Source organism: Odontesthes bonariensis, chromosome 23 (genome assembly GCF_027942865.1).
Source record: "Odontesthes bonariensis isolate fOdoBon6 chromosome 23, fOdoBon6.hap1, whole genome shotgun sequence".
NCBI classification, from domain to species: domain Eukaryota; kingdom Metazoa; phylum Chordata; class Actinopteri; order Atheriniformes; family Atherinopsidae; genus Odontesthes; species Odontesthes bonariensis.
In genome coordinates this window covers 27686396-27712970 of record NC_134528.1, presented here as the reverse complement: position 1 = coordinate 27712970, position 26575 = coordinate 27686396, and the positions used below count along the sequence as shown (strand labels likewise).

The following is a 26575-nucleotide window of genomic DNA, read 5'->3' as shown; positions in this document are numbered from 1 at the left end:
AGGTGGAGTGTTACACAAAGGTGGACAATGTGCATGGGACAAATAAGACTCTTACTTGCTGACTTAGCCACCTCAGCTGTGCAAGCAGCTGATGCAATCAGGACATTTCACTTACAGAAACCATGTGTAAATCATGTGCAAAAACACATGATGAGGCACCCATTGTTTGTAAAACAGAGAAAACCCAGCACATTCTTAAGGAGGAGCAATATATTTTCCATCACAATAAGCAAAGGGGAACCAAGGTAAACTAATGAAATTGGATATTTGCTTCCCTCCCTTGTGCTCCTGGCTGGTCTCATTTAGCACATGGTTGTTATGTACCATGCCAGACAGATGTGAAGTTTCCAGCTGCTCTGACACTCAGGGTGCAACACACCCTGACCTCACCTGCCCCCCTCCCTAAGGGGGATGCAGTGTAACACACACATATAACTTCCCATAATTAAAGACCAAACACACTCTTAGTCAGTATAATTAAGCACTAAAACAGACGCCAAACTTGTCCAAGCCAGAGGACCACATTATGACTCCTGAACCTTGTTCTGTCCATGTGACAAAAACCATTAACACTAAAAAATCAACTGAGATGCAGTGATGAAGACAACATCTGTTTCCAGATTAAAATGGAAGCTGAATTTTTACACTGACAGATGTGTATATGTGTTTGGGTTTTTTCTTCTTCAGCTTTGTTGCTCTAAGCCAGAACAAACTAAGCTGTGAAATCCTCCGACAAAAAAAGAAACAAAATAGTATAATTTCAGTTCATCCAGACCTTTTTCTTTATGTTACTGCATGACTTGTCTCTTCCTCATTTTCAGAGTTCACATCAGCCCACAGGTTAATTTATTTGGGTATATTTACAATATACTCAAATATTTGGCATTATTATATTTGGGGGGGATCTTCATCAGCATCAGCAGGCCAAGATTTCAATCTGTCACATTTCATTTGTTTTTGCAAGCAAAGAATCAAAAGCAACTCGCCGCAAGAAAACAGATTTAACTGCACAGTGACTGAATTCTAAACCATACCCCATACTGTTATTGTGAGGCATGTGGGAGTGCTGTTATTGTGATATTTGTACAAAAGGGAATATTTCTTTAAAAGAATTAAGACTGCAAAACTACAAGATTCATAAAACCTAATCTTTTTTCTCATTGCTCATCTCTGGTAGAGAAGTATGGGGGAACTACAGCAAATATCTTTTTTTATTATTATTACAGCTGCATATGAATACCATTGTCAAATGGACCCCCTCTGGGGATGAAAACAAACGAAGCAAAAAGCAAAGCAGAAAACTGCTAATTTCATGAAAACATAAATACAATGTTTCCTCATTAGAAGAGTGGTGGGAAACTTCCCAGCTTCTTCAGTTTTGTGCACTGGGAAACAAGGCCATGATATTTTCTCAAAGAAAGAGGACCCATTTCTTAAAGAATCCACACATGCCGACCAAGTAACACATGAATCTGACCTGCTATCTGTCTAAGCAACGGCAGGTGATCAGCCGCTGTGATTAGAATGATGAGCAGGAAATCAGCAGGTTTTGATCGCAAAGAGGAAGAGCGGAAAAGCATTAAAGTGCACAGCAGTGGAGCCAAATTATCTTTAAATCATGCAGATTTATCATTTAATATATAGCTGTGCAAGCATTTAATTAAATATTCAAAGGCAGCGTCAGGTAAAGGAGGTCGCCTTGCAATCCCTGTGAGGCTACACACCCATACACACACAGGGCCTGATTTGTTGGAGCTAAAATGAACAAGAAAATAAATCAAACAGCCTTGGCTGCATCCCAATTTGTATTTTACCCATGGCGGAAAAAAACTTTGCCCCCCACATCCACCCCAACTAATGGCATGTGTTTTGTGGATGTCTGTTCGAGTTCTTAGTCACCCCTGCGCCACCCATCAGTGAAGGTAAGTGTGTGTTAGCTTTTATGTAATTGCAAAAGAGGCTCAGATAGCAAAATTTAATCTAAAAACATTTCACCTCCATCAAGTGTCCTGTTGATCACCAGCATTACAAGTGAAACATTATATAGGAATTGACATTCAGCAGGTATATAAAACAATATTGGCAAAAAAGATACGGAAAGAAAAAGAAAAAGAAAAAGAGATGGCACTTCACCTTTCTGATGGCCTCGACCGAGCGTCACAAAGCCAGAGGAGATGAAGTTGTGAAGGTCACCGCCCCCGCTGCTCCGGACACTCTCTTTTCCATAGTGCAGACCTGGTCATGCACACAGAGGAAGGCAAGCAGGATGACTATACAGGTGCCATTCATGAAAACCATTCAGGTCGACCATGCACACATTCTGTATTAATATTGTGACTAATATCATCATAATAATCATCATTCTATAGCCAAAACAATGGTCCCTGATCTAAATGTTGAAACCTTTCTCATGAAGATTTTGAGCACAGGAGTAATGGACAGTTAAATTCAAGGTTTATTAAGTAAAAATACATTTGACATGGAATTACAGTGTGATTTTTTTACATGTCTATAAAAATGACAAACAACAGCAATCAAAAAAAAAAGTTCAAGTCAAATTTTACTCTTTCATCAGGGTGCTTATATTGTCATCATTGACTGGGACTGCTTCCACAACATAATGCAGTGTTAAGAGAATGAAGTCACTTTGTATAATACAGTGGGCCCAAGCTGGCTTGGATTCAAATTTGTTAGTTGGGCCTACTAGCCTATTAGAATCAACATGACTTTTTAGTTAGGTAGCCTACTACCACTAATTACTCAGCAATGTGTTGTCTATATTTAATTTCTTTATTCCCAAACTCCATCAGGGGCCTTTAACCAACTCCAGGTTCCCTCAGATTTACTAACATCTGGTAGCAGGTAGTTTAGCCCCAAGTTGCAGGTTAACTCTGAATGCCAAATTTAAGTCTGCTAAGAATTCACAGCATTCAAATAAGTGGAATTTTTAAAGTTACATTTTCTTCTTCTTGGGTAGAGTCTGACCTCTTTACTGTTGATCCAGGCTAACATGTAGAGAACCAATTTATAAATGAACACAGACAGCCGAACTAATGTTAGTATATCAGCTCTGCCTATCTGCCTAGAAAAACATAAAATGTCAAAGTATCAGTGTTAGTGGAATGAAATTTAAAACCCTTGCACCTACTTAATTATGTATTTAGGCAACTTGGTACTTGGTACTGTTCAATTCTGCTAGTTAGCAACTTTGTGGATTTGTCCTAAGATTCATATACATTTCAGACACCCTCTGTGACTTGAAACAAATCTAGCGGCTTATAGGACAAACAGTAGCTATGCCATAAAGAGGAGAATCCCTGGTACTGTTCTGCAAGGGTAGGATCTAGTTGTTTACTGAGTAGCCTTGTAGTCAAGAGACTGGGAATGTTTGAGATAATATGCGATTTCTAACTTTTATGAGAGATCATCGCACATGTGAATACAGCCAAAATCACTGTACAGATGTCTTTAACTAAAATTGATAGTGGTTTTATCAGATGATGCTGATCTTTTAAAAGCAGTATTGTATTAGAGCATAAGCCTTGTAATGTTTTTTGGGATAGATTGTGGCTGACACCTTGTCTTAATGGGCAGCTTTTCAGTTACATTTCAGACTTTTTTCACCCTCTGACAATAGAAACAATGACAGCGGCTTTATTTTGAATTTTGCTGTGTTAACATCTGGTATATGTCAGTGCAGAGAGAAGAAGATGAAAAACAGTTGTAAGGGGCTGAATGTTATGATTAGGCTTATATTAGTGTGTGAATACATTTAGTGACATTTGGTGCCTTTTCTGCCCAAGCATTGGCTACCTTACATTAAAGATAGTTGTTAAGACTAGCCTGCAGCAGCCACACAGGTCTGGTGAGCTCATTTGTACAAACAGATTTTTTAGACATTTTATTCAAACATATAGTCAGCCTTATTTGAAGCCAACTCAAATTATATCAAATTTAGGCAATTTTTCAGATTTCAAAGCTCCCTGTGGAGACTAATGGTTTGATGCTGTAAATATAGCCGACTATTCCCCACCACCTTGACACAGACTTAGATAGGTAATCAGTGGAGTTCCCTTCAAGATAATTTCATGGCACTACACCAAAGCATCAAATGGTCACAGCTAAATGTTCTAATAGCAGCAGATAGCATTTCTCTTGATTTACCAATCAGTCAATCGACTAAATGATTAATCAGCTCAAGTTCACCAGGACATCTGTTAAGAATAAAGATCATTTCGGGGTTTCCATCATGTTCTCATGGACCATTGTGTCTTCCTCACTAGGATGTCAAATAGAAAATGTCCCCATGGTGTCATTTTCTTCACATACAAATAGATACATAATGGATGAAATGTGAACCATATAAGCAAACACAGTGCACTGTTTCTCAGGAACAAGTCTGAAAAGCAATATGTTTCTACCACCCACATACCAATGCACTTTGAACTCAATCAAACCTCTCCCCGCTCTGCTTTTGTGGCTGCAGATGGAGTATCTGCTAGGGTTATTTTTCCCTTTCAATCATACAAGCAATTTTGTGTGTGTCACAAACACATGCTGTTGTTGTCTCCCTTTGTCACCTATGTCATTGATAGGCCAGCCCACAACCCACTGCGACAACCTTTCAATCTGAAAGAGCCTTCAAGAGCAACCATGCTCTTTTTCCCTCCTGCTCTCATCTCCAACTCATTAAGATGAGCTAGCATGAAGAGCCTGCAGGGGGAAGACTGCGCATTATGAATTTATCGTCCTTGATATAAAGAAAATCGTGACTTTCACCTCAACAATGTGGCATGGAAATGAACAGGGACCTAAGCTGGTGGACACTGAGGATTCATGAGATAAAGCTTCTTTATTCAGCCTTCACTGGACACTACACCTCTGAATAATTTCAGAGAGGGGAGAAGTGTGAATCATAAGATAATTACGCCATGAGTCAAGCTGGATGTGGTACTGTGTTGCTGAAATTGAGGAGGAAGTCAGTTAAGCTTTAGCACAGCCAAGCAGATGTAATTTACATGGTACTGTGTGCTGATTTTATAGTACTTTCAGATGCTAATCTGCTGGAGTGGACATGGAACCACATCTGTCATGGAGCTCAGGCTAGCATATCTTCATCTATTCATCTTCCTCTCTCATTTTTTCATATACTGAAGCCTTATCAGAATAAAAACTGAGCTTTCCAAATGCCACCTTGGCAAATACATGCCCTTCCCTTTTAACCTTACCCTCTCATGAAACTAATGGCGCAGTGCAGCAAGACTTGATCCACGCTAGGCCATAATTAACTGAATACTGCCAGGAGATGCTGATGGATCCCTCCCTTCACACCTGAAACACACTATACCAAACACACATCTACACATATGTACACTCTGGGGGCCAGAGGTCCAACTGTATAATAAGGACTAATAATGAGATGTAGGCCAGGAGACAATTAGGTTGAATCATTTAGATGCTGAGGTTTATCACAGGTGCACTCAGGAAGAAGCCTCTATTAAATATGTTGATGCTGTCAGCAGAGAAATGTTATTTAGAACATGGGGGCGATGATCATCTGGGCAATCAGGAGCCAGTGAGTTCACAGTTGACAAAGTGGGGGGTGTTATATCTGCAGAATGAAAGGATTAATTGGGGGGAGGTTGTGGGAAGAGGGGGGAGGCGTTTTACATGTGTGCGCGTGTGTGGATATGTGGTAGTAGTTGAGATGGGATGGCTCACTGAATATGATTTTAAAAGTGCCTTTTGGCAAATAATTAGACTAATTACTGTTGGTTATTTAGGCTAAATTTGTGCTTCGTGTAGACACAGGAAGCTACACACACAGCAGTGTGCTTTAAATATCTGAAGGTCATGTCAAAGCAGCTAATTCGCTGGAAATATTTTTCTATCATCACAGTCTCTCATTGTCCACAGCAGCTGACCTTTAAGCCCAAGAGTCTGCCTATCTCAAACAAAATTAACTGACTGCTCAAATCCCTTGAGTGCTGTAGACTGTAGGAGCTCCGGCATACATAGATAGCTGCTTAAGGCTTTTCAACTTCCACAGTGGCATGCACTCTAACATATTCATTCTGCTTACTCTGATACTTCTGATGCAGTGAACATGTCCTCATAACTTATATTACAATTTGCCTATTTTTTCTTTTTTGCACAGTTGGTTTATAGGAGAGACATTTTTTTTTTCTTTGGTTTCTGTTGAGTAAACCAAGACAGAGAAAAAAGCTCCTTTCAGTGCTACCTGGAAACTATATTTCATCACTCTGTGTATTAAGAAAATGTCAAAGAGGAAACCAAGCAACACTTAAAAAAAAAACAAAAAGAAAAGGCAAATCTCTGCCTGCAGAGTGCGGTAAATAAATCAACTTCATCTGAAGAGAGCCGTGGGCAAAACTGCATTACTCAGTGAGTGGTTATTGTTTACTTTAACCAAAGGCAAACTGCTGGAAAGGTATCTACTCCTCCCGTTTAAGGTATGCTCCTTGTTGTGGCTGCGGGGCGCTCTGTGTTTACAGCCCAACCTAAAAGAGGATCTGAGCCACACGACAATGCAAAATGGATTCAAATAAAAATAGCAGCTGTCGCGCTGGTATCATATTATGCTGTATGTACTGTTTTTGCCATGAGCTCTCCGCCTTTTTTTTTTTTTTAGAAAGGAATATGTTGTTCTAAAAATGCAGGGAGGTTTGCACTACACCAAGGGTACCAATGCCACCACAAAAGGTCTGCAATGTGCAAAAATAAATCAGGGTGTATTTTTAGAAGGGAGTGTCAGCAAAGTTCTAGGGGATGAAAAAAAATATTGAAAATACTTTGATAAGTATGTGAATACTGCTAGGAGCAACTGGGCAACTTCACAAACTGAGGATCAAAAGAAAAATGGATGTTATTCCCACTCTAGACATAAGTTGATTGGATCCTCTTGGGCCCTTTAGCCACTAGCTTTATGAGGTCTCTCCACCTGATGTAAAAGTGCCTCCAGAAGCCTCTGTCTGCGAGGTGCCAAACTCATCAGCAATGACTCCATCCAAGAACCCACTTTTGAAGAGGCCCGCCTCCCTTGTCTTTGCCAAATGCCCATTTAGGCACACATGAATATGCATTTTGTGTGTGATCGAGTGGGTGCAGTGGAGCTACCAATTTATATGCACACATTAACCACGCTTTCGCTCGTGCTGTCACTGCCTTTCATGTCCAAGCCTGTCAGGGGTGTCATGGTCCCTGATGTATGGGGTGTGGGGGTTTGGCTTGAGTGAACTAAGCCTGGATGAGTTGTGTTCTCTCAGCACTGATTGTGTACAAGCGGGCAAAATACTTGCAGCCAAGCAGAGCGACTGTTAAAGCAATGCCTAACCTTTACTGACTAAAAATGCATGCAAGGTTGAACTAAAGGCAGCCTGCCACATGCAGTTGCCTATCAACTTTGTCCGTTGCAAGGCTGGCGAGTGACCATTAGGAATAGACTGATGTGGCGACTGAAAGGGGGGACGCTAAGTGAATGAATGCAGACTGCGGTCACAATGAACACAGTGCTGCAAGAGAAATGTTCCCTGAAAGTGCTTGATAGATGTTGGAAGTGGCAGAAAGAGGTCAAGTTAGCCTGACTTTCAAGAGGCTGCAACCCCAAATAAAGCTGAGCATGCACAGTCTTTTATTTAGACCCCACAGTGCAAACAGATTGTTGATGTTCTGTTGCACAAATCAACCATAACAACTATACATGCAGTGTATTGGGTGCAGTGATGTGTGTGTAGGCCAATCATAACCAGCAGAGGTCAATAAAAGTCTATTATACATAAAACGCTCTATTAACTGTGACTTTCTGAAGCAGCCGAAGGTCTTTGTGACCCTCCCAGTCAGAAATCTTTCCCTGTCATTATACAATGTCATGTTCCGAGTTACAAACTTGTTTTTATGCAGCTACAGACATCTTCAAATCATGTGCAGTGATTAGGACACATTATCAATCTAAATCATGGAAATGGGGTTAAAGGTTTAATTTCTGAACTTCTCAAATATGAAATTGTTCTTTCAGTAATTTTTGTTGTGAAGAAGTTGAAAGGTATGTCACTGTATGCCGCATGCTCGGACAGGGGCACCATTTTGCAAGGACTGCTCTCCAGTTTTCATTTGTTTTTGTTATGTTACTAAAAAAGGTTGTGGAAATGGAAGAAGTAAAAGAAAATATAAGATGGACTTTAGCTCAAAAGATTAGATTGCGCTGCTGAAAGCAAGATTAGGTAATTAACAAACTGTGCTGAAATCGTATCCCTTGCAAAATCTAGCCCACTATTTTAGAGACATTTAGTAAAGTAAACTATTGGAATACTTTCAGCGGTGTGTCTATTTTATGAAGTTATATGCAGTGAATATTATGAGGTGCTGTACAGATAATTTTATGTTCAATCTTTAAACTTGTAAAAAACATTTTTTGCACTTGTGACAAAACATATACATAAACTTATATGTTTTGTGAACATTTATTTTTTTACATAGTTATGAGGAGTAGAAATGGACTGAAATGTTATTTAAGGTGTTGATCTTATAGTTTGAGCATAGAGACTTCAGGGTCAGTGTAAGAGGGAACAAATGAAAGTTGTTTTTCCCTGTTAATAACTATCCTTAACATCCGGGTTTTACTAACTAAACAAGGGTAGGTAAGATGATGATATCATAATTGCTGATATACCTTCACATCTGCAAAATCAACACCTCCAGTTTTTCACTCGGTATAATTCTTTGCCCGTTCTGCACTGAGGCTCAACATATTCCTGTTTCTATTTCCATCTCAGCGACTCCTTTGTAATATCTCATTATATTCCATCTGTGTTCGTCTCCCCAAGTGTCTTTGCCTCTCTCGATCTGATAACACCTGCCGCCGCAGACTGGCTACCCTGACTTCTGTTTTCAGGGGCCATTTTAATGATTTACGCACACTTTCTGTTCTCAGAATTGCGAGGTTAAATCACGACGTGCACTATGGGTCTGATTCACCCGCAGACTGAGTTAGAGGCCGTCACTTCCAGCCCATCTGAGTCTGCAGAGCTGTGCTACCTTGCCAGCCTGTAATTATCTCCACTGACGGGCCCCTCTTTTTTTATTCTGTCTCTCTCTTCTTTTGCACTTCTCTTTTGCTCAAATCGAATGATTACAGGATGTTACCATTGCTGAAAGGGTGAGTTCAGTGGGTGCTCTTTACGGGTAATACAGAAGTCTGCACAGATGTGCATACACTGAAAATAGATTATTTAGACTAACTATGAGGGAAATAAGCAAAGGGTTAAAGGGATTAAATCTTTCTTTAATCTGTATTTGAGCTGAAGTCTTGACACTTACACAATTGGATGCTTGTGAAGCTTTAGAGCTTCGAGTATTGAGCTGGGGAGAGAGATGCGCTCTTACCATGGTTGGATTTGGAGGTGTGAACAGGAGTGTAGTGATTCTTAGATGAGGTTCTGACTGGTGTGTTGTCTTTGGGGGAGCCGTTCATTGCCGCAAAATTCTCACAGTCATATTGTGAAATAGGGATGGGTCCCTGCTGCCTCAGAATGTCTGCAAGGGCCCTGGAAATAAAAGACAGAAAAAAAAGAAGAGCTACTGTTAATACAACACAGACCTGTACAGTTTGTCTCAACATGCAGCTGAACTCAGTTAACTTTTTTTTGCTCTTCGAATGGCTGCTAATGGTTGAGACAGTGTTGTGCTGTTTTGGGTTTTTCAGAACTGTTCTGTTATTTATATTTCTTCTTCTCTCTTTTCCTTTTTTTTTTTTTTTTACATCTGGGAACATGATGAATGTTCATTTGCAAGAGAGACAACATTGGATGTGTGAACATCTTGCCTAATTGGGTTGAATTTGAATGTTTTTCAGACCGCACCAGGTGCATATGGAAGGCTGAAGCCCTCGAGGGGGGGAAGGGGGTGGAGGAGAGGGAGAGAAGCAATCGTGATGAAAGAAAGTAAAAAAAAAACTGTTTGTTTGCTTATTCTGGCACCGCATTTGAAAGAGGAAATCAAATTACTCTTGCAGCGCTGCAGCTCAAAGCTTTTGTACGACAAATGTATCAGCAGTGTAACCTTTGCTTTTAGATTAATATTTTACCTCCATCCCATCCCCTCCACGTCCTTCCTGTTCCTCATGTGCAGCAGTGCATGCACGTCACCCGCCCTTGATACGGCCCTAACGTTAACACTATCCATTATTCACAGTCTTAAGATTGCTCAAGTGTTGAATAATGTATCCGATAAAAAGAAAACTATTCGATCTTGAAAAAAATAAGTGTCAGCATTTTTTGACTGAGGTGGGAGCCGTACGCTTGTGGATGATGGCTGTCATGTAGCAAAGCCTCAGCTGGATGCCAGAGCCAGCCAAGGAGGTAAGCGTTCCTGTCATCATCCCACCTGAACGCACCAGACAGCCAAGTAATGTGGTGCAAAGGGGCAGGAGTGGATGTTTGGGGAAAATATTGAATAATAATATTTCACAGCTGGTCACCTTGACTTGTTTGCCTCATGAACTATCTGGATTACTGTTAGATTTATATATGTGAGAGGCTTGTTTTATTATATATATGAATTAGTCCCTCTCCCCCACAAAGCAGACGTAAACACACACACACACACACACACACACACTCGCTTTCAGCCTGCCACAGTCACTGTTACTGCTTTCTTCTAACTCCTTTACTATTATTTCAGGCTTTGATTCTTTGAGATTTAACAGTTGCTGCCAAACCAGTGGGGTCTGATCTGAAAGATGCTGCTCGTGGTTAACAATCGCCTCATCCTTTTAAACAAACCACCGGCCAGCCTTACTGTTACTTCGTTACTTCCAATAACAAAAAAAAAAAGAAAAACACCACTCATGGTGGTACATTGAAAAAAAACTGCATCTGACATTCTCAGCCTATTTCTTTAACCTTTGACCGCTGTATTCAAATAGGGTCTACATGTTTTTCTGCGACATGCTCTTTACATTAATAGTCTGTTCCCTTATGAAGGTGATTTTGTTAAATTTACCTCAGGAATGAGACTGACAATGAGTAGAGAAAAGGTATAAGCTATGTGCAGCAAAGCACGTTGCTTTTTAAGACATGTTATAGGATTGTAAACAATCTCGCTCTGACTCACCTATGTATATTCATTTCCTGAGGCGGCTCTGTGGCTTTGTCATATGCAACTTTGACCGACACTCCCAGCACTATAATGAACGCTATGATCCCACAGGTGATATAGACTGCCGTGTTAGTCTGATCCATGCTCGGATCGTAGGTTTCACCGGTTGGGATGGGCGACGGGGCGACCGTTTGGACCCACACGGGCGTTTGGTAGTTCCTGCAGGCTTTCTGGTCCAGTCGGTCTTTCTTGTACTCACAGCAGAAGCGCAGGTAACACGTCCCGCAGCAGTACCGGTGATCCGTGTTGTTGCATTCGAACATTTTGTCGTACTGGCCGCTCACATCGTAGTAACCCAGGCAGGTGTCGTGGTTGCTTGCTGGCGCCGGCTGCGGGGTCTTCTGTGGGATGACCGTGGGCACCGCAGTAGGTCTGGAAGCCTTCCTGGGCGCTGGTTTGTTTTTTTTACCACTCATAGCGGCGCTCAGGACGCAGAGCGGGTCCAAGTATATAAACAGCAATAAAAGGTGCCTAATCCCCATGGTAGAGCGAATAACTCTTCAAGTTTTACGTGTTGGCAAAGACACTTCAACAGTGATTCAACATAAAAGGTTCAGTCTAGTTTGGCCACCGAGTCTTTCCCTACTCGGTCATTGTCCTGTGCAGCAGTCATACTGAATACAACTGTATAGACAGTTGTCAAGGGCATTCTCCACTATTATTATGCAATAGACACACTAAAGCCCATTGCGACGCAAGAAGGATCGGTGACCGGAGCACACCATATCCTGACCGAGATGGAAGCTGATTAATGCCCGCGCTCTATCTGCTGAGCAACGAGGGGAGTCGCGGTGCGTCGCTGTCCAAGGTGCTGATTCCCGGAGACCCAGTCAGTTCTGCGGGAGTCAAAGTTAGTCTGCGGGGAAGCAAATAAGCCAAATGAGCTCATTACATATTATCCTCACGTCACAGATACGTCATTAAATGATTAGTATGCTTCCACAGTACGTGCTCAAATAACTTGATTTGAGTCATTTCAGTCACAGCTGGCTCTGCGTTCTTGCAGTTTGCACAACACATTCAACTGTATAAACAAGACACCAACAGCTGACAAACAAATTCCGTGTTTTATTTCAATGTTAAGCACTACACCCTGCCTTTGCAGAACCTAGTGAAATGTGAATACAAGATAATGTCTGCTTATTGTTTAAAAGATTAATTAAAGTTGATGCATTGTTATTTTTTCAGTGTCCGCTATTCAGAGTGGGAGGATGAAAAGCGAGCCTACCTCTGTCAGGATCCCCGCTGGGGACTTGCTCTATGTCTGGGTCTCCGAAACTGAGGAGAATATCAGAGCCGTGAGCCCCTATCTCACTTGGTCTCCTGCTCCACTTCTCTCCTCCTTCCCGGCTTTCTCCCTCCCTCTGTCTCTTACATCACTTCAGTGCTGGCGTCAGAACTCAGCCAAGTATCAGTAAATTGCACCCCTCCGCCTTCCTCTTCTCCTCTTCTTCTTCTTCCTCCTCCTCCTCCTACTACTACTTCATGAGAGCAAGAAAGCAACCAAGCCTGGTTATTGGCATTAACACTTCTAAATTAAACATCTGCAAAGACCTCTGCGTGCAGAACATGGTGGTCACTTGTCTCTAGCAGCTACCTTCACTCTCTGGATGTCCTGCTTGTTTTTTTTTTTTGCATTTACATTCCTCTTGACAATTCTCATTTATCACTAATACAAGTGTCTCTCATCATTTTGGTTGCCTGTAAACATGCAGTTTTCAGGAGGACACTATAAAAAACTGAGCTCTCTCTGTAAATGTTCTCATTATTACAGATAAGTCATTCATGTTGGGTCTGTAGGCAAGCCAAAGCACCTGGGGGATTGTGGGAAACTGATGGGGCCAAATTACTAGTGAAGAGTGTTTTAGCACTGCTGCACTAAAAGGAGCCAAAGCTGCGAGTGACATTCCTCCACACGGCTTCATCCTTTTGTTTTTCTTCCATATCCATGGTCACCCGTGGAAAAAATATGCATTCTTATGTGCAGGTTTCCAAATAAAGACACCCGCTAATTAACACACACTGAAGCCGCCAAACTGGCAGGCTCAGAGTCTGATAATATGGAAGACCTGCACACATTACTCTCTGTGGCACTTGGTTGGAGAGTTCCCTTGCACACCATTTTTGCACCCAGCACTGTCTGAATACAAGTGGAGCTGGTGTCTTGACAACAGCTGCCGCAGAGAGGTGTGGAAGAAGCGGAGTGAGAGCGGGACCTTAAATCGCAGTCATCCTCCTTCGTATTTGGTGTTAAATAATGGTTTTGTTTGTGGCTTTAAATTCTTAAATGTTAGAAATCCATTCTCCGGTGCAAGACAAGCCCCTGATGTTTTGGATATCACATATCATATCACATACTGAGCACTGTATGAACTTTAGGATTCTAGCAGACTGCAGAATGGTAACATCAACATAAAGTGGAGTATGGTCAGAGGCAGTTCTGTAATAAATTTGTTCTCTGCAGAATATGTTTCTGAATCATTAGAGCTAAATGGAGAGCTCCCACAGTGAATTTTGGTTTGTTTTCTGATTTAAATGAAAAGCAGAAAACGAGTGTTAACGAGTGTTGTGTTGTGAGCTTAAAGTAATTTTTTTCCCTTAAAGTAATTTTTTTCACCAGCCTTGGAAACTGTTTAATGTTCTCCATCATCTTTAATTAAATTAAATGAAATAAATAAGTTTTGTTGTTTCTTTTCACACATTTTCAGTATTATGCAAATGTTTTGAGCCACCACATCACAGACGTGATAAAGTATTTTTCTATTTCTATTTCTATTCTATCATTTCTTTACATATCAACAAGAAAACAGGAAATGGGTGCAGCTGAAACATATTAAACCAAAAAAGGAACTACACTACTGTATATGGCTGAAACAGAGTACAGTTTTATAGAGCTTGAAATTCAATATTTGGACCTTTATCCTTCAATACAACCTGAACCATCTTATAGTCTTTAAAAAATAGTTCTCCAGATTTCTTAAAGGACATTCCAAAATTATTCTTTGGATGTTGGCTGCCTTTAGTTACATTCTCCAACCCAACTTAATTTATAAAGCACCTTTAAAACAACAGAGTTGACCCAAATTGCTATGCAGTCAAACATACATTTACATGCATACATAAACACAGACGTAAAAGATGTTCAAACGCAAACATACAAATCAGGGGCAGAATAAGTAAAACAACAAGTACAAATAATAGTTTAACAACACACATTGTGGTAAAAGCTTAAGGAAAAAATTGTGATTATAGAATAGGTTTAAAAACTGGAAGAGAAACAGCCTGCCTAACATCTGAAGGCAACTTGTTCCAAAGTTTAGGAGTCGTGACTTCAAATGGACTATTACCTGTGAGATTCAACCTAGTTTTTGTACAACCAAGACCAGGTAATTGGCAGACCTGAAGGACATATTGCCAGAGGTAGGGTGAGACCATTTAGACATTTCAATGCCAGAAGGGGAGTTTTAAAATCAGTTCTTTGGTGTGCAGGGAGCCAATGAAGAGCACGCAGAATTGGTGAAATATGGACAAGTTGAAGACGTGAAAAGGAAGCCTTGCTAACCTATGTTGCTAACCAACATAAAGAGCACTGCGGTAGTCCAGACGAGTTATGACAAAAGCATAAATCAATTTTTCAAAAGTTGCCATGTTAGAATAGGCTTGGGCTGTGCTATCTGCCTTAAGTTAAAGAAGCTTTTCTGTACAACGGTGCTAATTTGCTTGTTGAATTTTAAATCACAGTCCGTATTCACTCCCAAGTTTGTAACAGTGCTTTTTATATAGGGCTCTAGAGAACCAAGGTTAAAAGGGGATTTAAAGGGGAGGTTATGAGGGATGGCATCAGAGGTACCACTCAGACCAAACAAAACCTTTCTTTTCATTAAAACTTAAAAAGCTTTTGCGACATCCGTGCTTTGGTGTCATTGATGCATTCCAAAACTGGCTGGGTGGAGTAAGTGCCATTTTGCATTAAAGGGATATAAATTTGACAGTCATCTGCATAGCAGGGGAAAGATACCCCATGTTTCCTTAAAATATTGCCTAATGGAAGCAGAGAGTGTTAGGAAGCTGGGGTTTGGGCTTTTGTTTTCTCCACTAGGGGGAGTGCTGGAGTCAAACTGGAGGACGGTCTGGGGATTATTGTTCACACCTGCCTCGCTTCAAGAATCATCAGCAGCAGAATAAGAGGAGCAGGTTGCCAGTCCTTTGGTGCCTGAGTGTTAGCCGTACATGGTACTTGGAGCCGTTCCTTGTGTTTTCCTGGTTTAACCAGATTCATTTTATGAAACTAAACTTTGCAGACTTACCCCTCTGTGTTTCTCGTCAAGGTTACCTTCCCGTTGTCTCCTGATCTCAGTCATCTCTAGCTCTTCAGTATCTCGTGCCCTCATCAACCTCAACTGGATTCTTGGATCCATTTCCATGGCTGGCGTAACCTGCTCCTCCTCCCTGTGAACGACCCTGCGAACCCTGTCCATCCTCCAAACTCCCTCTGGATTTTCCCGAGGATCTCAGGAACTCACCTGGAAACCTTCCTTGGATCCAAACCCCTAGCTTCCACTCACCTCGTCCTTCCACAAAATCTTACTGGCAAAACATTCTAGAACTCACCTTCTTCATTTCCCATTGCAGAGCACAAATAACTCCGACCTCATCACCAGCTGCCCTGGACAAAGAGACTCTTCATAACTTATTTGTATAATAAACTTTATTTACTATCTTCTACCTCCTGAGAGAATCTTTGCATGTGGGTCAAATAACTACCAAAAACCATGACAGAGAAAAAAGAAGGGCCCCAAGAATTTAACCTTTTGGTGTTGTGGAGAAAAGGAGTCGAATACGCGTCGGTCAGCTGTCCATTGGGGAATTTATTGAACAAGCCGTCACAGCAAATATGCATACAGAATGTTCACCAATGTCCAACGAGTTCATTTTGCGACACCCTTTTATACGGTCTTGGATCATAACAAGCGTACGTGGCCCTCTCTGGAGGCGCCTAGCTTTCACCGTAATCATAAACAAGCTTATTCTAACTATCAACAATATTCATATGAACCAGTCAACAAGGCACACGATGTAATTAGGACATGTCATGACATTTCTCTCCCACATAGTCCCCCCTGAAATCACTTATCAGTGATTTAATAAAGAAATAATCTAAAATGAAAGAAAATCATCCCACATAGTTAATTAAGAATTAATTAATACTCAACACTAAATTATTCTAATAATTCTACAATCTCACTTAAAGGGAACATTTTGAATAAATGAAAAGGAATATATATATGTACCCGAATCACATTAAATGATTAAATTAGTAAATTAAACAATACTGAATTCAACAATAACACAAATTTTAACATTGCCATCACACCTGTCCACTGTTCGCAGTGCATAGGAGCGAAAAACCCACCGGCTGCTACTTTCGTAACTCATGTCCTTATTTTGGGAAAACTCTCCTATGGCCCCACCCCACTTGGCGACCGACCACTTTACCAAAGGTCGCACTCCGAATAGTTGACTAACACAACTGGCAATGGACACATTAGTGATCAGTTCTGATTGATAATACACATAGAATGAACACACCACCATCAAATCAATTAATCACAGTTTTGTACCAAGTACAATACATAAAATTATGGATTATCACACAACAATAGTAATAAAATGCAATGTAATGCAGCTTTTCCAGTCCCGTCCCATCTCCCGTACTCTGGTGTCGTCTGCTTCTGGCCGAACATCCGTCCGGCTGGGTCTGGAACGGCTACGCTAACTCTGGGAGGAGAGGTCGCCAGTACGTCACTCCCAATCAAAGAGATCTTCAGCATCTCTTCTCCCTATCAGACTATACTTGGTTCCACACCCGAGGAAAGAATCTTGTGAACCGTCCGTTGATTACCTTCATTCGTTGACCCGCTCTTCCATGCGTTGGTCCTCAAACCTGGACTCGCATGGTCATCTGTCTCCTGGTTTGTTCCACTGTTCGTTTGAACATCACTTGCCGCAAACACCTTCTCAGAATGGGTATGATGCAACACACCAATAGGGAGACCATTATCACTATCAACAATATAGCTATTCCCGCTTTAACTGTCATCGCTCCCCCTTCTCCCAAAATCCCAAACAGACCAGTCCACCACCATTCACTCCCACCAGCATTACTCTTCAGCTCCTCTTTCCGTTCTCTGATCTTCTTCACAGCCGTTGTAAACGTCCCATGTTCCCGGGGATAAATGTACAACATTTTCCCCAACCACTGGCAAACACCACTTTTCCCTTCTAATATTCATTCTAAAACTTGTCTGTTCTACCAAGCCATCATACTCGTCTCATGTAGTTGTTCTCCAAAGGCTGCAAACCCCTCACTCGTGTACTTACGAATTCTCTTTTGGTTGTAGTATATGTAATTAATCCACTCCACATTTTTGTTAATTGTGATCCACGGCAAAATAGACTCAAATCCAGCTGCAATCTCACTGCGTGCTTTGAACTCGAAAGGAATCCCTCTTGGTTGCCCTTTTGCATCCAAGTAAACGTGCCCATCAATGATGTAGTTAAACTCGTTTACCTTGTCCTACACCAACACAACCGATGTTTTCATCCTCACAAGTGCACAAAAACCTATCCACCTGTTGGGTAACACATTTAACAAAACATCATCTCCACACATCCTGTAACTCTCAGCTATTGGGTGTGTCTGATCCCCAAAAAGATATAGAGTTAGAATTGTCATTTCTATATTTTCACATTTTTGATCCAAATAAATAAATCCTAATAAATATTGGTTTCATATTTGCGTGTGGAAACCAAGATAAAACCCATGTGACAGGCCTATCCCGTGATGTACTATGATTAAATTCAGCACAAGAAGACTCCAATTTGTGGCCCTTCCTTATTTTGAAAACAATTTTGTAATTTATTTGGCCCAAACATCAATCTGCACTTAATCCCACACCTAGGAAACAATAACCATTTATCCTCTTCCGATGTGAACCTACCTTCTCTGCATTCCCGTTGCTGGACCACCTCACCGTCCCTGAAGATGTGTGGCTCTGGAACAACAACAGGCAATGCTCCTGGAGCATCTGCGCATATGAGACACTCCGTCGCTGTCAGTTCTCTCGTAGTGTACCATTCCCATCTATACCACATATCCTGTGCTGCCTTAACCCATCTTCCACAGTTACACTGTTTTCCTGACCAATCATGTGCATGTACACTCCGTCTGTTCTTGGATTAACATGATTATTCTGTCCTGTAGTGCTAACGGTATCAAGTCCCCCTAGACTTTCACGAGAAATCTTTCTATTCTTACAACCATTGTGAACAACTTCTCCTGACCCCAGGACAACATGATCTTACCAGAGTGCCCCTTTGTCGCGGCGTCCAGAGGCGGTGATTTGGTCGTCTCCTCCTCCGGACCCATGATCCACACTTCCTCACACTTCTCACACTTCCTCATACTTACCCATACTTCCTCACACTTCCACCATCCTTTATTCCCACGTACTTAAATTCACGCTTAACCGATAGCTCTAGTGTGTATTGCTGGCAAAGTTCGTGGCCTGGCATGGTCTGAGTGGGTGTGTATTGTATCTGACCCAGGCTGGCTACTTGCCCTGTGGGGTGGCTTCCTCACGGGACCCTTCCAGCCTCTCCTGTTTGCAGGATCCCATCCAACATCTCCAGGCTCCGTTCTCCTGAACTCATGCTGTCGGCCAACCCCTACACCTGGTGTCAGAAATCTTAACCTCTTCCTTTTGTTCATCCTTTCCCTCGGACTCAACTCCGACTGTGTCTTTAGTCCGAACCTTAGTGCAGTGATTCAAATGGTACCATGTATTGCTACCTTCCCTTTGAACTGCTGTTGGCGTTGCTCGCACCATTGTGTACGGTCCTTCTCATCTTGGCTCAAGCCACTTCCTCCGGAACACTCTGATGTGCACCTGGTCACCTGGCACCACTGGTCTCTCAACCAGCTGTTTGAGACCTGAGTCTCTGGTCTCCTCCTGTAGTTAATTTGCAGTTAATTGCTTCATGTAAGCTGTCCACTCTGTTTGCACCTGCTCAAGTGGGGGCCCTTTAAAGGGACCTCTCAACTGAGGTGCCGGCATGGGTCGACCCGTTAGCATTTTATGCGGTGTTAGTGCGTGACAATATGAGTCTGCATACGAAAGCTCATTAGTGCAAGCGGCAAAGCATCTAGTTTAGTTTAGTTGACGCACAGATTTAATTCAATTTCACTTTCCAGGTTCCATTGATCCTCTTACCCATCCCTTGACCTTGTGGATGATAAACGGCCCCACAGCGCTGCTTGATTCGCAGCTGCTGCAGAATGCCTCTTGCACTTTTCTAACCAAACACTTAACCATTATTTGAGCTAATCTCTGATGGAATGACAAACAGATGAATCAATTCTCTTACCCAAAAATTTTACGACTAACTATCCAATATGTATGACCAATATCCATGTTGTGGCGTGACATCTGGCTCCAGTGACACCATTGGTGCTAAAACAGCAAGCTGGCACTTTGACGCTACTTTCGCTGCTTCATCAGCCGTGTTCTTACCTTTACCGACCATTTCGTTACCTTTACGATTATTTGACACTTTATCACTGCCAGTTTCGCGAGGAGCCTCATGGCTGCAATCAGCTCCTAAATTTGGACCTCATGTCGCACTGGACTCCCGTCTGCCCTCCTGTCCTTACTGCTTCAAAACTGCTTCAAACAAATAGCAAACATCATGAGCATATGCAGAATCTGTGTACACATTCGTAACCTTACCTTTCACCAGTCGACATGCTTCCGTTAATGCCTTCAGTTCAGCCAAGTGCCGAACATGGCTGTTCACCCTTCTCAGCTTTCACCGACACAAGGTTTTCTACCTTCCTGTTTCACAACTGCAAAACCTGCATGATTACCCAAATGATCTCCAAACATGATCCATACACAACATAAGTGACGTCAGCCTGCACCAGTGAAGTTGCTTCTAAGTCAGGTCTCAGTTTAATGCATCTCACAGCTCCTGCCACACGCTCATGTGGTTCTCCTTCAAACTCACGTGGAATGACATCCGCAGGATCCGATGTAGTACACTTCTGTATTCTCACATCTGGACGTGTCAAAAGATGCACAACCTGCAAACATCCTGTCCGAGTCACAACATCCCTACTCTGATTTATTAGTTCTGAAATCTCATGGTGTCTATTGGAGACATATCAGAAAAATGGCTTCTCATAGTCCAGTGTTGCCCGTTTTGGATGACATTTGCTAATTTTGTTTCAAACTTTCAAAGGCTAACTTAGCCTCGTTTGTCCTCTCCAGTTGTACTTTCAACCTTTGAACTGTGGATTTTTCATGATTCCTTCCAGAGCAAATTTTATTGCAAGAAAAAGATCATACTTGTTTTATTTTTAATTTTATTTATTTACATTTATTTATTTTGGACATGGCGCTTTACTTACTCCCTCTACGTGGGATGGAGAGATATCAGTAGTTCCCTATGGGATAAATAGATACTCCAATTTAGGCTATCAATGCTAAAATTTAAATTAGAAACTTTGTTTTGTTTAAATTTTAGAATTATTGTAATAGTGACATTTAATTTTAAATTTAGGAACTTAGTTTTGTTTTGTAATAATGACACACATATTTAAATTTAAGTTTTAGAAATTTTGTAATAGTGACATTTAATTTTAAATTTAGAAACTTAGTTTTGTTTTGTAATGATGACACACATGAGGGCGGTTTTTAAACCCTTTTGAGTACGTCTGATGTAAGTGTACTTCTTACCTCTATATGTCAATGCAAACAAATACTGGGATTCCTCTGCCAGAGGAACGCCATGGACCTGCCGGGCCACTTGCTCCGCCCCGCAGGGACTGGCCACGATCCTGCCAAACACTCGGGTTTCTCAGTGCTCTCGGACAGCTGTAAACAAAGTGTCCCCTCTCGCCACAGGCCCAACATGCTCCCGAGGACCTTCGTCCTCCAGGTGCACCTCTTCTTGACCTTTGACAGGGTCGACGATGGACTTGCCCCTGTGATGGCTGTTCAGCGGCCCCCGCTGTCATGGTCTCATTTTGTACTTCTTGCTTCACTTGCAGTTCTTCTAACTGCAACCGTGCAAGTTCCCTTTGCATATCCTTCTCCTGCTCCTTCCGTTTCAGTTCTTTTCTGTATTTGTTTACCGCATGCACCACGTGGTCGCGGAATTGCCCGTGTGACATTGAATTCAACCCCACCACATCCTCCAGCCTCCCCTGAACTGGGGCAGGCAGAGCCTCTTTGATGGAAACTCTGAACAATGTCACCCAAGCTGGGCTCTTTTCAATTTCTCCCTCAGACTCTTGTCTCCATTTCTTCAATTGTTGTGCAATATACACAACCGGACTCTCTGTTCCTGACAGTGGCTCCCCCTTTAATGCTTTGAGGTCCACTCTTACAGGAAACTCAGCTCGTAACGCTCTCCAGAGTGCAGCTCGATATGCATTAAAACCAGTTCCATCAGCTCGGTGGCTTAACATCCAGTCATTCTCACTGTGTCTCAAAATGCCCTCCATGGTAGAAGTTCCAAAACACAGTGTCCACACTGCCTTAATGTGTCCCACAGACAACAGTTTATTCACAGTCTCTTGTTCAAACGCTCTTATCCATTTGCTTGCACCTATGTGAACATCCGGCAATCGAGCAACCAGCCCCCCTAGGTCGAGCATCTGCCACGGCACATACTGTCCCTGCGTCATTTCTATCAAACTCGCTGCTGACGCTCTTGGACTCTTATGTTCTTCAGAAGATGCCTTTTGAACTGGAGGTGCCAGTTTGGGTGATTTTTGGTATTGTGGGAGCTGTCCCCTTGCCTGATCTGAATTACAGATGGCGTCTGGCTCAGGAGCTCCATGACTGCTTGATGTAGCTATTTGTGGTTCTGGACGTTCATGAGATATTTTGTGATTTTTTATTTCAGAATCTCCTTGTATGTTTACTGCTCCTGGCAGTGTTGGATATAGCTCTGCATTTTCAAAGAAATGTAAAACTCTTAATTCAAGCTCTCTCTTTTCCTGTCTCTTTTTGCTTTTGTCCTTTGGTTTGTAAGCTTTAATCCTTTGTTCCATAATCTTACAGGCAGCTACATTGAAAGTGCCACCTTTCGGCCAGGGTGAGAAATTATTTTTTGTTCGTTTTTCCCATTTTTGAGATATCTTTTAATATCTTTGGAATGTTCAGGATGCTTCGCGCTGATGGTTATTGTTGGTGCTACATCCATTGTTTCACCTAGTTAGTTCCCTTCTTTTGACTTTTTATTTACTTTTTTCCCTAATTTTATTTATTATTATCCCCTTTTTTTTTTTTTTTTAACAACTCTTGAAAGTCAATTAACTCAGTCTATCAACTAACTCTAATCAATGCTAATTTAATGCTCGGCTAAATTTAGCTTAGATGCTGCTAATTATGCTACTTTTTGGCTTGGATATTGTCAATGCTAATGTTAATGTTAGCCTATGTTAGCTTTGAAGCTTATGCTCTAGGTTGGTTTTTAAAATTAAACCAATGTTAATTCAATGTTAGGCTAATTTAGCTTGTTGCTATTTTGACTTCTAGTTTGGAGTTAGGTTACTATTAGCTTATTGCTAATGCTAGTATTTGCTAACCAATGCCAATTGATGTTAGCTTCCTAGCCTTTTCTAATAAATGCTAACCTATTGCTAATTAAGATTTAAACCAATATTTGCCTTATTGCTATTGCTAATCAATACTAGCTTTCTTGTTAACCAATGCTAATCAATGCTACTTTATGCTATTCAATGCTAATTATCGCAAATCAATGCTAGTGATTGCTAACCAATGCTAATCAATGCTAGTTATTGCTAATCAATACTAACTTTCTTGTTAACCAATGCTAATCACTGCTAAACAATGCTAATTATCGCTAATCAATACTAAATATTGCTAATCCATACTAGCTGTATTACTAATGCTACCCAATGTTAATATTCAGACCTTTTTAATCTTTTGTGTAGCTTATTGCTTTGGTTTGCCAGCCTGCAACTATAGTGACCAAAACAAAATTGTCCAGTGTTTTGTCACAACTAGTTCTGCTGCCCTCAAGTGTCCAAAAAACTTAAAAGCGGTCAGTCGTTCTGTGCTCAGTAACAGCTTCATATATTTCCTTAGAGTTGCAGTTGTATTGATATCATTTACTGGATATCCAGCCTGAGGTTTCACACCACTGCTGAATTGAGTATGATATCTGTATGTCTTGGCATTGAAGAGCTGCTGGAATGGAACTGGAAACACAGCACTCAGCACATTAGGAGGTAAAAACATGCTAAGTACAATTGCTGTGTTCCACATGTCACTGATGACATGCCCTGTTTGTTTGCAAATAAAAGTTTAAATAAATTTGCCACAATCTTCGCACTGATAATGGCCAAATTAGAGATAAGATCAAGCTTGGAATCCATCCATCCATCCATTTTCTATACCAGCTTAATCCAATTTAGGGTTTGCGGGGGGCTGGGAGCTGCCATTGGGCGAGAGGAAGCGTACACTCTGGACAAGTTGCCAGTCCGTCACAGGACCACACAGAGACAAACAATTTAGAGTCACCAACTAACTTAACATTTATGATTTTGGATAGTGAGAGACAACCTGGAGAGAACCCACACATTCACGGGGAGAACATGCAAAGTCCACACAGAAAGGCCCCTGCTGGGAATTGAAATTGTAACCCTTTTGCTGTGAGGCAATGGTGCTAACCACCACACTACCATGCAGCGCCAAGCTTGGAATCATGTAGGGCATTTCTATCCTGGGTTGATCTGCTTGAGAACTACAGAGAACTTTGTGACTCATCATGTTTATCAACTTCTTTCTAAAGCTCGTCTGATGCGTTGACACCAGTGCTAACAGTTTGCATGTTTGAAACAAGTCGATTGTCGATTCAAACAAGGTGCTTAATCATGCAAATGCATTATCAAGTAATAAGCAACTAATAAATCAAATTAGGAGTTCATGAGTGATTCTTTCACTTTTTGTTCAGTGAAAGGATACATTTCAATTAAATCCAATTCAGTTTTATTTATATAGTGCCAAATTACAACAAATGTCATCTCAAGACACTTAAATATTATAGTCCAATTCAAGCCAATTGGAATTAAATTCATTGTAATCATAATCCATCTATACTATAATTTCAATTATAGATGAAAATTATATAATCCATCTATAATTTTCTATAATCCGTCGGTGGGGTCGCGGGGGGGCTGGAGCCTATCCCAGCAGTCATTAGGCGAGAGGCGGGGTACACCGTGGATAGGTCACCAGTCCATCACAGGGCCACACAGAGACAAACGAGACAAACAACCACACTCACACTCACTCCTAGGGACAACTTATACACACCAATTAACCCTTCTGCTCTTGATTTTTGTTTTGGTATTAACAGCAAATTCTCATCAGCAGTTGTCCAGGTAACTTAAGAAAGGAATAAAGTAATATTGCTTTACCAGTTATCAGTTCCCAACCAGATAATCAGACTTTTCCCATCAGATATAGGACATTCTGCCTTCCTGTTTGATTTGAATGCATCATCAATAGTGCAGCACCAGAAGCTGCCATTAAAACTGATCTGTCATGATTTTTAAATATCAGTTTTGACTCGTTTATTTCCTGCCAGCTAGCCATTATAGTATGTATTGTCACAGCATGATTCATGATTCAATTTGTGGCTTAAAGAATATTCAGTATGTAGCAAGGTCCAGTGTGGAATTAATACACCATAAACCTTTGGAAGATACAAACATTACTGTGGGGGATGTTTTTCTGGGTAGGAACCAGATGTGGGAAGTCTATACTTTGTTGTTTGTTTTCTATGTTTGTCTCTTCATATTTCTGTTCCTTTTTTCCCCTTCTTCGCTCTCTCTCTCTCTATCCCCCGGTCCGGTTTGGCACTATCACATGTTAAGTATTGTAACAAAAATAAATAAATAAATAAGGAGTTGATGGGCATCAAGGGGAGCTTTACATTCATAAACCTTGGCATAGCGAATGAGTTTGGCATAATCGGTATTCAGATTACAATTCTGCTGCCATAATGCTGGACAGGACAAGGGGTTAAAAAAAACAACTTAAGATGAACAAACAAAGAACCCTCTTAGGAGATAATCAGAGAAAAAAACAGACTAACTCACTCCCTACCTTATCAGGAACTAATTCATAGGTGACAGCTCCTTTCATCAGCCAGATGGGAGACAGACTGGAACGGGAAATTACTTTACTTAGATTCACTTTCAGCCAAATCTTGAAACTGTATTAAATGTTTTTGATATCTTTGTACAAGTTCTTTCAGGTTCTCAGCGAAATCATGAGCTACATTTTAAGACTCTTTTCATGAACGTACTTGGAAGTATGACAAAGTAACATCCACGCTTAAAATGACTAACCTGCCTATGGAACCACATTGCCCCCTAGTGGTCTGTAGTATTGAATAGTTAAATCCAAACAGAGTCAGTAAAGTGGACAGTTATATGCAGTAATGCAACTGTTAAACAATGTCCCTTCTGTATCTTTTTGTACTCCATTGTTAACACAGGAAATAACATTGTTTGGTTCGCTATTGAAATGTCATAACTTTACAGATATTCATCTGAATTTTGAGACTCATAATCATCAACTATGTCATGTTATGTGTATTTGATGTCTTTATATCATAAGTCTGGGTTATATCTTTAATCTGCGTATCTTAACAATTTGTGGTGTTTTCAGAATCATCGAGATAAATGTTTTATGAGATGAAGAAATAGAGAAATAGAGTTTCTTTATCTTATCCAAAAATCTCTATAAACGTTAGAACAGATCGCCTTACAAAACACCCCCGGGCAGACGTCACGGCTGTTTCGGGCTTATCATTGGCTGACAGTGTAGCGTAAGCCTACATCACGCCCCGCCTCCGCGAGTCAAAATCCACTCTTTGAGACAGATGAGAGGGCAGAAAGAGAAAACTTGAAACGAGACAGAAGATAATGGAATGAAGAAGAAGTCTTCAGAATGATGCGGAGAGGATGAACGATGCAGAAGAAGATGAAAAGACTGAGACAGGATAGAAAGATGAGGAAGAAGAAGAAAATCCGAACAAAGATAGAAACAGAATGAAGTAGTCTAAAGATACACGCTTTCTGTGTTTTTGTTTGTCCCTCGTCATCCATGTCTTTTTACGTTGCACGTTTTTAACCTCCGCTGCTGCACGTCATCACATAGTTTTACTACCAAGAAAGCCAGCGTCAAGCAACTTTTTTTTAACATTTTGTGAACTTAAGTTCACCTCATCATAGTTGGTCAGCAACCAACCAACTCTGACACTTGGACGATTTTGTCATTCCGTATGGTGAAGTCCT

The 26575-nt window shown here is 41.1% G+C and overlaps 1 protein-coding gene across 6 annotated transcripts in view; it reads right to left on the bottom strand.

The window, feature by feature from the left end:
• The window catches only part of LOC142373769 (shisa family member 6), a 79409-nt gene extending 66924 nt beyond the window's left edge, over window positions 1–12485 (bottom strand). For all 6 annotated transcript variants that reach the window (XM_075457148.1, XM_075457151.1, XM_075457149.1 and 3 more), the window contains exons 1-4: window positions 12404–12485; window positions 11131–12031; window positions 9403–9563; window positions 2134–2235 (exon numbers count right to left, since the gene is read on the bottom strand). In XM_075457148.1, the coding sequence (XP_075313263.1) occupies window positions 2134–2235; window positions 9403–9563; window positions 11131–11657 (790 nt within the window). In that variant the 5' untranslated portion in view covers window positions 11658–12031; window positions 12404–12485. The remainder of the gene's footprint in view (window positions 1–2133; window positions 2236–9402; window positions 9564–11130; window positions 12032–12403) is intronic.
• Window positions 12486–26575: the final 14090 nt, after the last annotated feature.